Genomic DNA, 12,730 nt, shown 5'->3' on the forward strand with positions numbered 1-12,730 from the left:
GTCCTGTGATGGGAGAGTGGGAGGGTTCTGGGATTATGACATCACTCAGGGGGGAGTTTCTTCCCCTTAGAGTGACCCACGGCTCCCCACACATGCGCGGTGCGGGAGTCCGTATATTTAGTGGTCCACAAGTCCCCAAAGCTTGGCAACCACTGTATTAATAGACATTAAAACAAGAAATGTAACGTGAATCGAATCATATCAGCAAACTTTCAGAACAATTGACAGGGGAATCATTTATAAATGTACCCCAGAATACTCCCGGAAGTAATCAGTACCAGAAATGGTTAAAGACCAAAGGAGAAGCCTAATTCACAAAGCTAATGTCACACATCAGAAACAAAGCTGATCTGAGACTTGCAGACCTCTCACCTGCTGACTAATATAGGTCCTACTGTGCCAGTCTCAGCCCAGCCTGCCTATCAGTCCTCCAAATAGCGTAATTGTGCTCTGTGTTTCTTCTTGTGCCTGTGCAGTCAGTTTCCTAGCCAAGGCTCCAGTTCACAAGTTCCAGTAGGCCTGTCAGCTGTCCCTTCTGGTGTTGACCTTGGCTTATCCCAGACCTTGTTTGTTTGCTGCCTGCCCTGACCCTTGGCCTGTCTCCAGTTACTAATTGTCTGTCATCTTGGTACCTTGTATTGACGTACCACTGTATTCCCTCCTGATCAGTTTCTATTTACACAGGTAAGTTGGAGGGCTGCAATCTGGGAATGGTCTGCAGCTAAGTCAATTGTTCTTGTGAAGGGCTCTTTATGTCCTTACAATTGCCATGCTTACGGTCAACATAGAAGGTCCACACTGTGACTCAAACACACTGGGATCCAGGTCCAATAACGTGAAATATCTGGTCACATTGCTAGAATTAAGATACATTACTCATTTTTCCGTTAAAGTTGTGTGAATGAAGTTTTGGAAATTCATAAAAATCAGGCTGTGGTGTGGCTCTCCTCTTATCTTTTTTCTTTTAAACACACAGAAATGTCATCCAGTATGTTGTGACTCTAAAGCCTGGCCAGCACAAAGCTGGCACAACAAAAAATATTAATTTTAGTAATGTAAGATGACTATAAATGCCAATCCCCCCCAGAGTTATTATATAGTTAGCAGGCACATGCCTTTTGGTGGAGAAGACAAGGAGGAAGCTTTTCCTTGTAAAGTTTTAAGCCACCCATTGATCTCATATGATCAGCATATAGTCATCTCAAACTTTACAAATTGCTGTAATATCCTACAACGACATAATGATCAACTATGGTTTCCCCTGAAAAGTTTTCCCTAGACTTGTAGAAACATTAGATTGTGAGCCCCTTTGAGGGACAGCTAATGACATAATTATGAACTTTGTACAGTGCTACATAATATGTCAGCGCTAAATGAATACAAGTTTTTTATAATCATTATCTCTAAATGCTTGTGTTTATTTCGAGAACCCCATATAAAGGAATAATAACAGTAAAAAAAAGCCCTTTTGACTCTCTATCTTGTCAGAAGGTTGTGCATAGATACAGAGGTGGGCATAGGGAGGTGCAAAGTGTGCCGCTGCACAAGGGCCCCACACCCACCTCAGTTCAGTGGGAGTGGAAGGGGGGGGGGGGGGGGGGAACGGGCTTAGTCAAAGAATAACATCTGAATTTTGAATGTGGTGTTGTAGATATGTTTTCTCCTATCCCAGACAACCTCCCTGCCAACCAGTTCTGCCCCAGTCTCACCCCATACGTACACATTTATAGATACATAAGCAAATAGGATCTATAAAAGTGTAGTTGTGAGGCGAGACTGGTTATACTGTATAGTATCAAGTTCTTTCTGCATTTATACTTCCATTTTTAATACAAAAAGTCAGTAACACAGCATTATAAAGTTAACAAACCCACTTATGAGTTGAATGACGTCCAGCTTCATTCATCCCACGTGTCGTTAATTCATGGTGTCATACCCCCGGCCCCTAGGAGCAGGACACTACAGCACCCTGAACTTATAGTAAAAAGAAGTATAGATCACTGTCTAGTGCTAGAAAAGGGGCAAGAAGGTAAATGACCCTGTATGTCATGTGGCCAGCCACCTTTAAAAGTATAAAACATATAAAAAAAAAAAAAAATAAAGACCTGCAGGTGGAATAATCCAAGAAAGTTTTGCATTGGATTGGGGATATAAAAGTAGAGGATAAAGGAGGTTACAGATCATAGGAATGTAGTTTTCAATACTTCAGGGAGTTTCATTATAGCTTTGGCTTCCCGAGTGGGTATGATAACACTGAGAAACTCCACCCCATCACAGTAATGGCACCATTTCTGTACACCATGAGCTCTAAATACATCTTTACCCCCTTCTCTAAACATGACCACTGTACATTTTGCCCCTTTAAGAGGACCACACACACCTCCTAATAGCAAACCCTAACCATTGGCCGTCACTAGAGCAGCAGCATACTAATGTGATCTTGCTGCTCTCCCATCCCATGAGCACCATTCTCATCAGCATTTGTGCATACAACAGGGTCTAAATGGAAGTAATAAAAGCCCGCCAAGAGCCATTAAGTGACCTCATAGGATGACCACTTTGTGATAGTTTACTAGTTAATGACATTACAATTCCTTCTTTAAAAATATATATATTTATTTTAATATGAATTTACATTTGCTTACATGCACCATATATTACACCAGAACACACACAAGTATGTTTTAAATAAACAAAAGCCATGCAGTGAAATGATTTGTGCACATCATTACAGCAGCATTTGTGTAAGACTCTACATGGAGAAGGAGGTCTAGCCCTGGATAGAATGATCTATGGCCACCTATTTCCAGGGGTAAGTATCAGTCCCATTTAGCATTATCTTGTGAATTTCAGTACATAGGAATGTAGACAATACTCTGAATTATTTTATTCATAGTCAGCCTGCCCAAATATTGATATTTTCAACCAGTTATTTTATATTACTCAAGAAATATATTGGTTAGGTTTCTATTCTTGAGTTTGAGGGTCTGCACACCAGCTGTGACCATTATGAAGGGCCCAAATTTCCATTCTGGACCTTTTAGTTATTATGTAGAACATGCCAAGTAAAAATGGAACACACACATTTGGATAGAACACCCAGGGGAGGAAGAGCTCCCAGTTGGGGTATCCAACACATAAGAGGTTAGGGATGACTTGGCCCACTGAGATACTCTTATAGCTAAAATCCTCATGTTTTACAAGTGCATCCATACCCATTTATTAAGAGTCAAATAGCAATCAATGGAACAGCTTAATGAAAAACAGAGCAGGCTGATTTGGGAATGTTGGTCTTGACTTTTTACAGGGATCAAATAAGTGCCCTTAGAGGGGCTATCAATTTGATAATGATATGTTTTCCAACTGGAAAATTTCCAAGCCGGTCAGGCCAGATCCTTTACTTTGGAGAAGGGTGAAAGATGAAACGAAATTATTGAACAAGACTCTTGTGATGACCTAGCGATAAAAGAAATACTACCCAATTGTAAGATCTTCCCTAGATCGGTCTGTTATAACTTAGTGGTTCACCAAGCTCCCACTGCTTTACGGGCACACAATGTAACTCAATATCTGTATATTATTCCAGGCCTGGGTTAGGTGGCTACTTGGCAGATCATACATTCCATTAAAGCACAAATGTGGTGCCCAATTCTTTTGCACAGTATTTACAAAAGGTTGCTGCTCTAATTATGGGCATGGGTTGGGCACTTAGGCAGTAGGCTTCAGGCAATTCACCTGAATCAGAATCTCATAAGTGAAAATTACACAGCTGCTTTCAAAATGTCAACATCCTGGCTGGGTGAATAAGGTGTTGCATGTCTACTGACAAATTCTGCAGAACTTGCCTTACCGTGGAAGCAGGCAAACATTTCTCTGCCCTGTAAAGTGATTTGCAAGAGCCACAAAATAACTGTTAATTAACTATTAACTGGCAAATGTTTTCATTCCTCGATCAGATCCATTTCAGGTCCGCTGGATCACCAAGTTCTCCCATATTAGTCTTCATATTAGCTTTAATAAATCAGGCTCAAAGAGAGTTCATGAAAAGTGATCGGGAAGACTGACCAAGTTTTCCAGTAAAATCAACCATATAATATATATAGCGGCTCTGGTTACGTTATCATCAAAACAAATGATTTTTTTTATTAAAAAGCTTTAATAAATTTAAAATCAAATAAATACAATATAAATAAAATAAATGCCTAATTCAAATAAGCTAATCAGTGTAAGGTACCACAACACATTGCGTACATTAAGAACTGAATGAAGTTTACATTTACCTGCCTGTAACAGCCAATCAGACTGTGTTATCCCTTCAGAGGAGGTTAAAAAAAAAATAACAGATGGATTATTACAATCTGCTACTGGCAACAAAGAATATAGGAATTTATTAGCCAAATGTGGCTTGGTAAATCATTTAACCCAACAATTGATACAAAGCTACAGGAAAACTTTATGTGGTGGATGATCTCTAAAACTGGACAATACAAAGTCTTGAGCCTTAACTGCCTCATCTCTTATGAGCTAAGTTTTCTACATTCTGAATTATGAAAATTGTTGAGGGACTTTGGGTTGTTTAAGGCTTTCCAGATGGTTAATCAGTGACCCAATCCAACATTAATGAACTTATAAAGGGATCTTTTAAACTCTTTACAAGTAACAAAAGGTCGCTGTAAAAGTGTACAGTCCAATATATCAAAGTATTGACATCCCTCCATACTTCTTTGAGACTTCCGTCCAGGTCCTTCGTATTTATTTCTTGAACATTTTGGATTGAAAAGACTGTAACTAGGGGTTTGGTGTGGTCTTGTTTATTCAGAGAACCACCTAGGGGCATTTTTTGCTTTAAATGAGCCTTTCCAGAGTTATTATACTCTTAAAATATAACCTCACAGACAGTCTATTATATGTCTATAAGTGATATGGCAGCATTCCCCCCAGCCCCTTTTAGCTGGTTGGACCACCTGGCACTTTTCAGTTACCACCCGGCTGTTTTTGGGTGCTTCCTGAAATGTTGGGTCATGATACAGGGACACCTGATAAGTGGGTCATCATACAAAGATGATGGAAAATTGGGCATACTAATAGGATGAGCATTAGAAAATTGGAACAAAGTATAGTGGGCGGTAGAAAGAATTATAGGGGGGTCTGGAGTCCTATGGAAACAACAGCTAGGGAATACTACATTTGTTATGTGTTGCCCCACCACTTTTTGACCACCTGCGCACAGCTTCTTCCTACCCAACATTGTAACAAATACTACATTTTATTGCTCAGACACTTTACAATGGTCACTTATCCAGTTAGTGTTGTTTGTGTCAAGTATCATATATTAGCATTGATTTTATAGGTACGCTTGTGGACTTTACCTTATTTTAGCGTACTTCTAGAAGCAAAAAAGGACATCGTAGGATTGCATGTTGAGGCGTGGTGTATATATGGTGTTACAGTATAGTATATATATTTATTCTCACACATATACACTGTACTGTAAGGTCTCTTCCCTAGAACAGTTTTGCTCCCACCATAAAGAATAGTGTTTAGTTAGCACAATAATATATATCCCTCACTGTTGCAGTAAATAAACCACCCTTGATCTGATCTTGTAACTTCAGTTATATATTGAAAGAGATAAAAGCCTCAAACATTACAGTGAATTTCAGGATGTGCACTGGAATAAAATTGAGAGGAGAATGTAAAAAAAATAGTTTTTGAATTTTTAAGTGCTTCCTCATACAGCCAGTTAGCCGGCAGTTACACCACCTTCCAGCCGCCAATCTACCACTATGCTATTTCTCTATCACCAAAAACAATGAGAGCGTTTCATTGGTGAGCAGTGGCAGGCAGTGACAAAAGTTCACATTAGAGTTTGCATTCTCAGAAACTACTTGCAGCATCTTGAAGTCTTCGATTCAATTCACTGCCTGGACAAACACATCTGCCTGTTATCCACCAGCATCTTTGTTGGAAACTTTGCTGTATTTACCTGTAGTTCTGAAACAACACTGCTTTACATACATCTGTGAGAACAAGCTCTATAGCTGAATTTCATAAAATATATTGTTAACAATTGCATGTAAAAGCTGCATAATGTGACCTAAATATAGAAAAGTTGCACAGTAGCCTTGATATTAGTTCCTTTTTCCCGTCTGTGGTTAGAGTGTTAGGCCCTGAAAAAAATCTAAAGGGAGATTCCAGAGCAACTGGAAATTACGATGAGGTTGGTGTACTAGACGAGTAAAGATTGCTCAGTGACAAATGGTAATGTCAAATAAATGTTTGCTTAGCTGAAGCGGTGTTCACCTTACTATATTACCCTATTTATCACCTTTTTATATATATATATATTAGATCACATGCAAACACTTTCACGTGTATTACTGTGTATGGGGCTCTTTGCCTAGATCTATATTGGGGTAATTTATAAAAATAAATAGAAGAATCTGCGGAATAAGGGGTGTTGTCTGCAGCAATGAAATACTATTTATATCTTGATGCACACAACAGGATATAAAAGCTGAGATCTAATTGGGCAACGGCTTCATTTCTACATAAAAACACCTGTGCAATAGAACAAAGATTTCCCAGAGCTCCAGTCTTATATATTGCTCATCACAGAATAACACATTTCATTCTCTTACACATCTTAAATAAAATGTGATTATAGAAATTGTAGCTCACAATCAGGTGAACCTAACAAGAGGTGAATGATAAAAACATTATCGTCAGTGACTGGCGACAGGAAAGCTGCGGCTTCCTTTAGTCTTTTGGACGTAGTCGGATCTGCCGTGTTTCAGTAAAAGAATGAATCAGCCACCACTTAGTCATCGCTTTGGCTGTGGTTTGCTTGTAGTCTTATTGAGGCCAGCTCTTGGTGCTGGGATTTTACTGCCTGTGATGGATGGTCGTTGCTTTGCTCCTGAAATCCCCGTTTTAGTTATGGTGGATCCTCCCTTCAGTCCCCCTAAAGAAAAAACAAAATCAAGGTGAGAATTATAAAGAGAAATGAAGTATGGTATGGAAAGTAATGGTTCTGTGTGTATCTCCATGTGCTAATTCTAACATTACCAGAAGCACTGCTGTGAGTATATACCGATAGGGCAATAAAAAGTTGTTCCATCACAGGCGCCACCATGTTTCTTTTTCATGTTTCTGATCTCAGGGCATCTTGATTGGCCAGGCCAGGTTGATGTACCTCCAGTGCAGGTATGCAGGAGTTCATGTAGTCCTGGCACCGGCAGCGGAAACCAGGACATGCCGCGTAATCTGGCAACCAACAGTGAGCTGCACATGTGCAGCTAAGACACTTTTGACAGGTAGGTAACAATGCTTATTGTAGAAGTGACCTCACCTGTCCAAATAAAATCCCTGCCTGATCCAATATTTTTAAAGTGGAACTTTAGTTTAAAATATATCTGCAGTGGTCATTAAAACAAAAGTGCTACTGCCATGAGCGTCCCTGTAAAAACCCCTTCTATTTCCTATTATTGAACAATTGATCCTTATACTATTCTGAGCCACTGACCCTAAAAGCACTGAAGTCAAGACACTAGAATTTTAAAGTTTAATGCTGAGCAATGACAGCTTTTGTATATTTTCCCCGAACAGGTTAATAATTAAATTAAAAAATGGCAATGTTGGGTGTAGCTGTCATTTTCTAAATCAAAGTTCGTTACTGTCATGAAATCACCTAAAAAATTTCTTGTCTAGAGAATTTCAGAAGCTCGGATAACAGTGTTTTGTACAGACGCCGATTCATACTGCAACTTTACTCAGTTGTTTCACTTGATAACGGAAAGAAGCTTAGCACCGAAAGTAAATCACTTGTAAACAGGTGTTGCTGACATAAAAAGCCTTCATGTGGTTTGCTGTAAGACACATTAGAAAGTTCTCTGCCAACACCCAACAAACAATTCCAGTAACTAGATGTAAGTAATATTTAAGTGACCCTGAGAAAAGAACCAAAGGGATTTTTTTTTAGAGTGTAAATACTTTCAAATTAGAAGGTGGACATATACAGCACACACACAGAACTTCTGCAGGACTAAAAATGAGGGGGAAACCCCCCCCCCCCCCAAAAAAAAAATATACACATTGATAAAGAATGATGTACTACAATATAGTTCTATGCCCAAGACAAATAGTAGATCCCGAATATGTGATCTGTCAAACTACCATGACAAGATCTACTCCAAAGATAGAGATCTCTCTTGCCAGGTAGACAGTATGTCCTGATTTTTAAAAATACGATGGGCGTATGCGGTGCAGATGTGGACAGGGTCAGATACCTGCACAGCTACGCGTTGTTAACTTCCAAAAGTAAAACTAATCCAATAAAACTAATAATTTACAGTAATTAACACGATTGGTTTAAAAATAATTTTTCTTTCAATATTGGGGTTAGTTAGGCCTAAAATCAAGGTAAAAATGTCTAAATTATGTCATAGCAAAAAATAAAACCTGGCCAAAAAAAGTCAGAGTTTAAATGGCACAGCATGCTGTCAGTAAGCTGACACTTTGTACATCGCTCCTGTGGGTCTCGTGTTCTCAGCTTCCCTGAAACATATTTAGGATCTCTACTACTTTCATGGTTGGTCACAATTGGGTATGGACTTTCTTTCTACTGCTGCCATTAAACGGCTCTATGCTTTTTCGGGAACTGTCTAGTTATACAGTACAGGTAAATATATTTGTATTTGGTGATACTCTATATACTGTATACAGTATACTGCATTGCTAATGCGCCTCCATTGATTTATTATAATACCATTTTAATTTAATAAGCACTATTTTAATAGTAACTCTCAGGCAATCAGAAACTACATTTATCTGGAATCTACAAATCCCCCCATGGGTGTCGGATAGTGGGGAGTTTACTGAACTGCATTTACTGAGGATTTCAAGCTCCTGACTGTAGATGGAAGGCATTGAGTTTAAATGGTCCTGTAAAGCCAATCTTTTAAAGGAATGGAGGGCTGGCAAAGTCTGTTTAACATGATTGGTGCAAGTTTAGTGACAGGGCTGCCTCTGCGGGTGGCCTATATACAGTTAAAAATGAACAACACAGCATAAAGAAGGTCTCCAACCTTGTGTTCCTTGTTGTGCTCTCTGAAGGGCCAAAGTCCTGCGAGGATTCATTTTACACCCATCTTTCCCCATGAGGTGGGTTTTCCATGCCTGGTAACACACAAAAGATCAAGGTCATATGTAGACAACAAAACATCTAAATCAGTGGACAAAAGTCATATTTTTCGCAGTCATTTTTTGCTTGACTGGCATCTGAACTTGAAGGAAAAAAAAATAATAATATTTTTAACTTTAGCCATATTATTTATACATAAGACTCACTAATAAGACTGCATTGCCATGTTTACTAGAAGGGACAGAGTAGATTGCATGCAAAACTGTATCTACAGACTCTGAAATCAGAGTTTAGTAATCTTCCCCTTAAAAAAGAAAAGGCAAAAAAATCAGTTTTGCAAAGGCGGGATGAGGACAACATGGCAGAGGTGCTGTGATTTCTGACACTGGCTGGCAAATACACAGTATTAAAAAACAGAGCAAACTATTTAGGAGGAAAGTAATCATCTTCAAAGTTTATTTTTCTTTTTTTGTGTTATGCATACTGGTGAGACTGGTAGTAATTAGTAAAAGGACCTTGAAAGCATCCCTCAGCTCTGAGGTTCACCGTCATCTTCTACTCATTCAGTGAAACCTACTGCCAAAAGCAGATACATCTTTTAATTCTTTTAAACTCTTCAGGGCAGGGTCCTCTCCTCCTCCTGTGTTACTGTCTGTATCCGTCCGTCATTTGCAACCCCTATTTAATGTACGGTGCTGTGTAATATGTTGGCGCTATATAAATAACGTTTAATAATAATCTCCGAAAGTTACAGTAGGGTGAGAAGGGGCATTAGTTAGCACTGAGAAATACCTTGATGGGTGGGTTTAAAAATACCTGGCATGCATAATTATATCTTAAGGATTAGGTTGCCCAAATGTTCACCATGTTGCTACTAATCTAGTAACTGAAGTAGATAATATTCTATCACATCTTTGTATTTCTATGGTAAATTCTAAACATAGATTGTAATGCTGCTTTTAGTGAAATGCTGGCATTGGATGAGGCTGGCTGGGAGTAGCGCTTATTATACTGTTAAGTAAAAGTACAAACATGGGGAAAGTAACTGGGTGGAGAAAGATGAGACACTAGTTTCATATAAACACTGTTAGTACATATAAACATACCAAGCTCTTTGCTAATAAAAAAGGAACCAGAGCAGGTGTTGTCTAAATCTCCCATTTAAACATTCTGCACATGGATGACAGTTTATAGACTGCAGTGATTGAAGCACAAAAAATAAGATTTGATTTTAAAAAACTAGCAGTATACAGTTTACCAATTTCACAATATGGTGAAAAGATTAAAATGGAGCACACAGATTTTTGTTGTTCAGCCTGATTGCAATACAGAAATAATTTAGAAAGATTGAATTGGTCTTTAAAAACACACTTGTCCATGGCAGTAAAATGTCTTTGTACCAGCAACTGGGGATTTAGTTCCTACATCAGTGATTTGGACCAGCAATACCCAGCGTCTGCTTACTCTTGGGTTGGCCAAGTAATGACCTTTTCTAGCAGTCTTTTCTTCCTAAAATATATTTACAATAAAAGGCTGAAAATGAACCCACTGCCTTACTGCCAAGGCCTTCCATTTAATCTCTCTTCTTCTGGAATGAAGTGAAATATCACGTAACAAAGAAAAGCCCCCTCATACTCATTTTTCTTTCCCAATTAAAGAAACGCACAAGACATGAAGGCAACGCTGGAATTCAAGCGGTGAATGAGCTGAGTGGAGCACAAAATGTCTTTATCTGAAATTATAACTCTGTGTCCATTAATACAGGTGCTTTCATGAGATCACTTACCAGAAAGTTTTAACGTTGATGGAGGAATAAAAGAAATATTGAGCTCTATACGGGGGTAACTTCCCCCTCCTTCTATTCAGTACAGTAAACTCTAGTTAGCAATATGACCAGAGCAACGTAAACCACTTCAATTGTCTGAGAATTTAAACTAAACTATAAAATACATAACTGCCATCATGCAACTGTAGTTGTGGGAAAAAAACTGGTGTGAAGGATAGGACCATGTTTTTCCCTATTTTGTTTTACTTGTCATTAGGATAATTGGCCAGCATAGTGGCTCAGTGTTTAGCACTCTGGCCTTTGCAGTACTAGGTCCCAGGTTCAAATCTCGGCCGGGGCACTACCAGCATGGAGTTTGCAGGTCCTGCTCCTGTCTGTGTGGGTTTCCTCCGGGTACTCCCGTTTCCTCCCCCATTCCAAACACATGCAGTTAGGTTCATTGGCTTCCCTCCAAGTTGGCTTTAGACATGACTATGATGGGGACATTAGATTGTGAGCCCCTTTGAGGGACAGCTAGTGACATGACTATGGACTTTGTAAAGCGCTACTTAATATGTCAGCGCTATATATATAGTGTGTAATAATAATAATAACTAAATGTTTGTAATTCTGCATTTGGGCAGTAACTCCCTCTAATAAAAATTAGTCACTGCTGCTCTCTCCTTCTACAGGGCACCTGGTTTGATATCCGCTCCTCCCACAGCTTTACTCTCTGCAATGGTTATGTACAGCACAAGGTAAGGTAATACCTGGGTTTGCATAAAGGCATTTGTACACAAAGTGGAATATATCTTGTGTGGCTATTGAGGAATTCATTGAATAAAAGTTTTTATTGTGCTGGGAGTCCTGCACTTCAGTGCATTGCCATTCAGGACACTGCGCTGCAATTAAGGTGTGCTGACAAGCTGCTTTTGGTTGTCATAAAGGAACCCCATTGCACAGTGTACACTACACACATTACCCATCAACTAGTTGTAGGACAAAAAGCATCAGCATTGGCTAGAATTTTCATTTACTACTACTGCTCCACAACTCTACACTCCAGCAGCCATCTAAATGCTCAGGGTAAGGCTATATACACACACGTCTGCAGTAGGGCTTGACTTGAATGAGAACCTGGCAAGCGTACAGCAGTTGTCCGATGTAGTTTATGGACAGCGCTTGTTCATTCATCTTTCAGTCGCTTGTTGCTGAAAATGATTATGAAAGATCATTTCCAATGACAATAATTGAGCATGTGTACCATGGTCTACGCTCACCCTACCTGCCCATGAGTGTGAAGAACAATACAAGAATGTGGGCATCATTTAGAGCAGGGGTGTCAAACTCAAATACACAGAGGGCCAAAATTAAAAACAAAGTCGTGGGCCAACCTTGAAATTTATTGAAACAATTGAGGAAGTTTTTCCTTCTCATTAGATTTAAAACCTTTTCATATGGAAACAAAGGGGTGTTGCTTAACAATAAATCTGGAACAAGCCTATAATTGAGAAAGAGGCATAAGAATATTTTTTTATTTTTTAAATTAAAAAATGTATTCCTCATTATTTGTAGCCTTCCAAGGTAAATTTCAATGGTAACCATTTTGCACAGGCTAACAATAATATTAACAATTATACCTGGCATCTCTTCTTGGATGTTAGTTCATCAATGTTTGGGGGCTATGAGCTGAGGGAGCTGCCGAATATAGGGAGCAGTTGAGCAGCTTGGGTGTCAGGGATGTAACGTGGAAATTGTGCAGCGCCCACAGTGTCATATACTTGGATAACAGCAGGCTACGCTCAGCCTGAGACACAGCTATA

The 12,730-nt window shown here is 39.1% G+C and overlaps 1 protein-coding gene across 1 annotated transcript in view; it reads right to left on the reverse strand.

Moving 5' to 3' along the window:
• Positions 1-2,595: 2,595 nt before the first annotated feature.
• CEP104 (centrosomal protein 104) overlaps positions 2,596-12,730 on the reverse strand; it is a 48,549-nt gene continuing 38,414 nt past the window's right edge. The window contains exons 21-22 of the mRNA XM_072427023.1: positions 9,087-9,177; positions 2,596-6,964 (exon numbers count right to left, since the gene is read on the reverse strand). Of these exons, the coding sequence (XP_072283124.1) occupies positions 6,825-6,964; positions 9,087-9,177 (231 nt within the window). The 3' untranslated portion in view covers positions 2,596-6,824. The remainder of the gene's footprint in view (positions 6,965-9,086; positions 9,178-12,730) is intronic.

Source organism: Pyxicephalus adspersus, chromosome 11 (genome assembly GCF_032062135.1).
Source record: "Pyxicephalus adspersus chromosome 11, UCB_Pads_2.0, whole genome shotgun sequence".
In the NCBI taxonomy this organism is placed as follows: domain Eukaryota; kingdom Metazoa; phylum Chordata; class Amphibia; order Anura; family Pyxicephalidae; genus Pyxicephalus; species Pyxicephalus adspersus.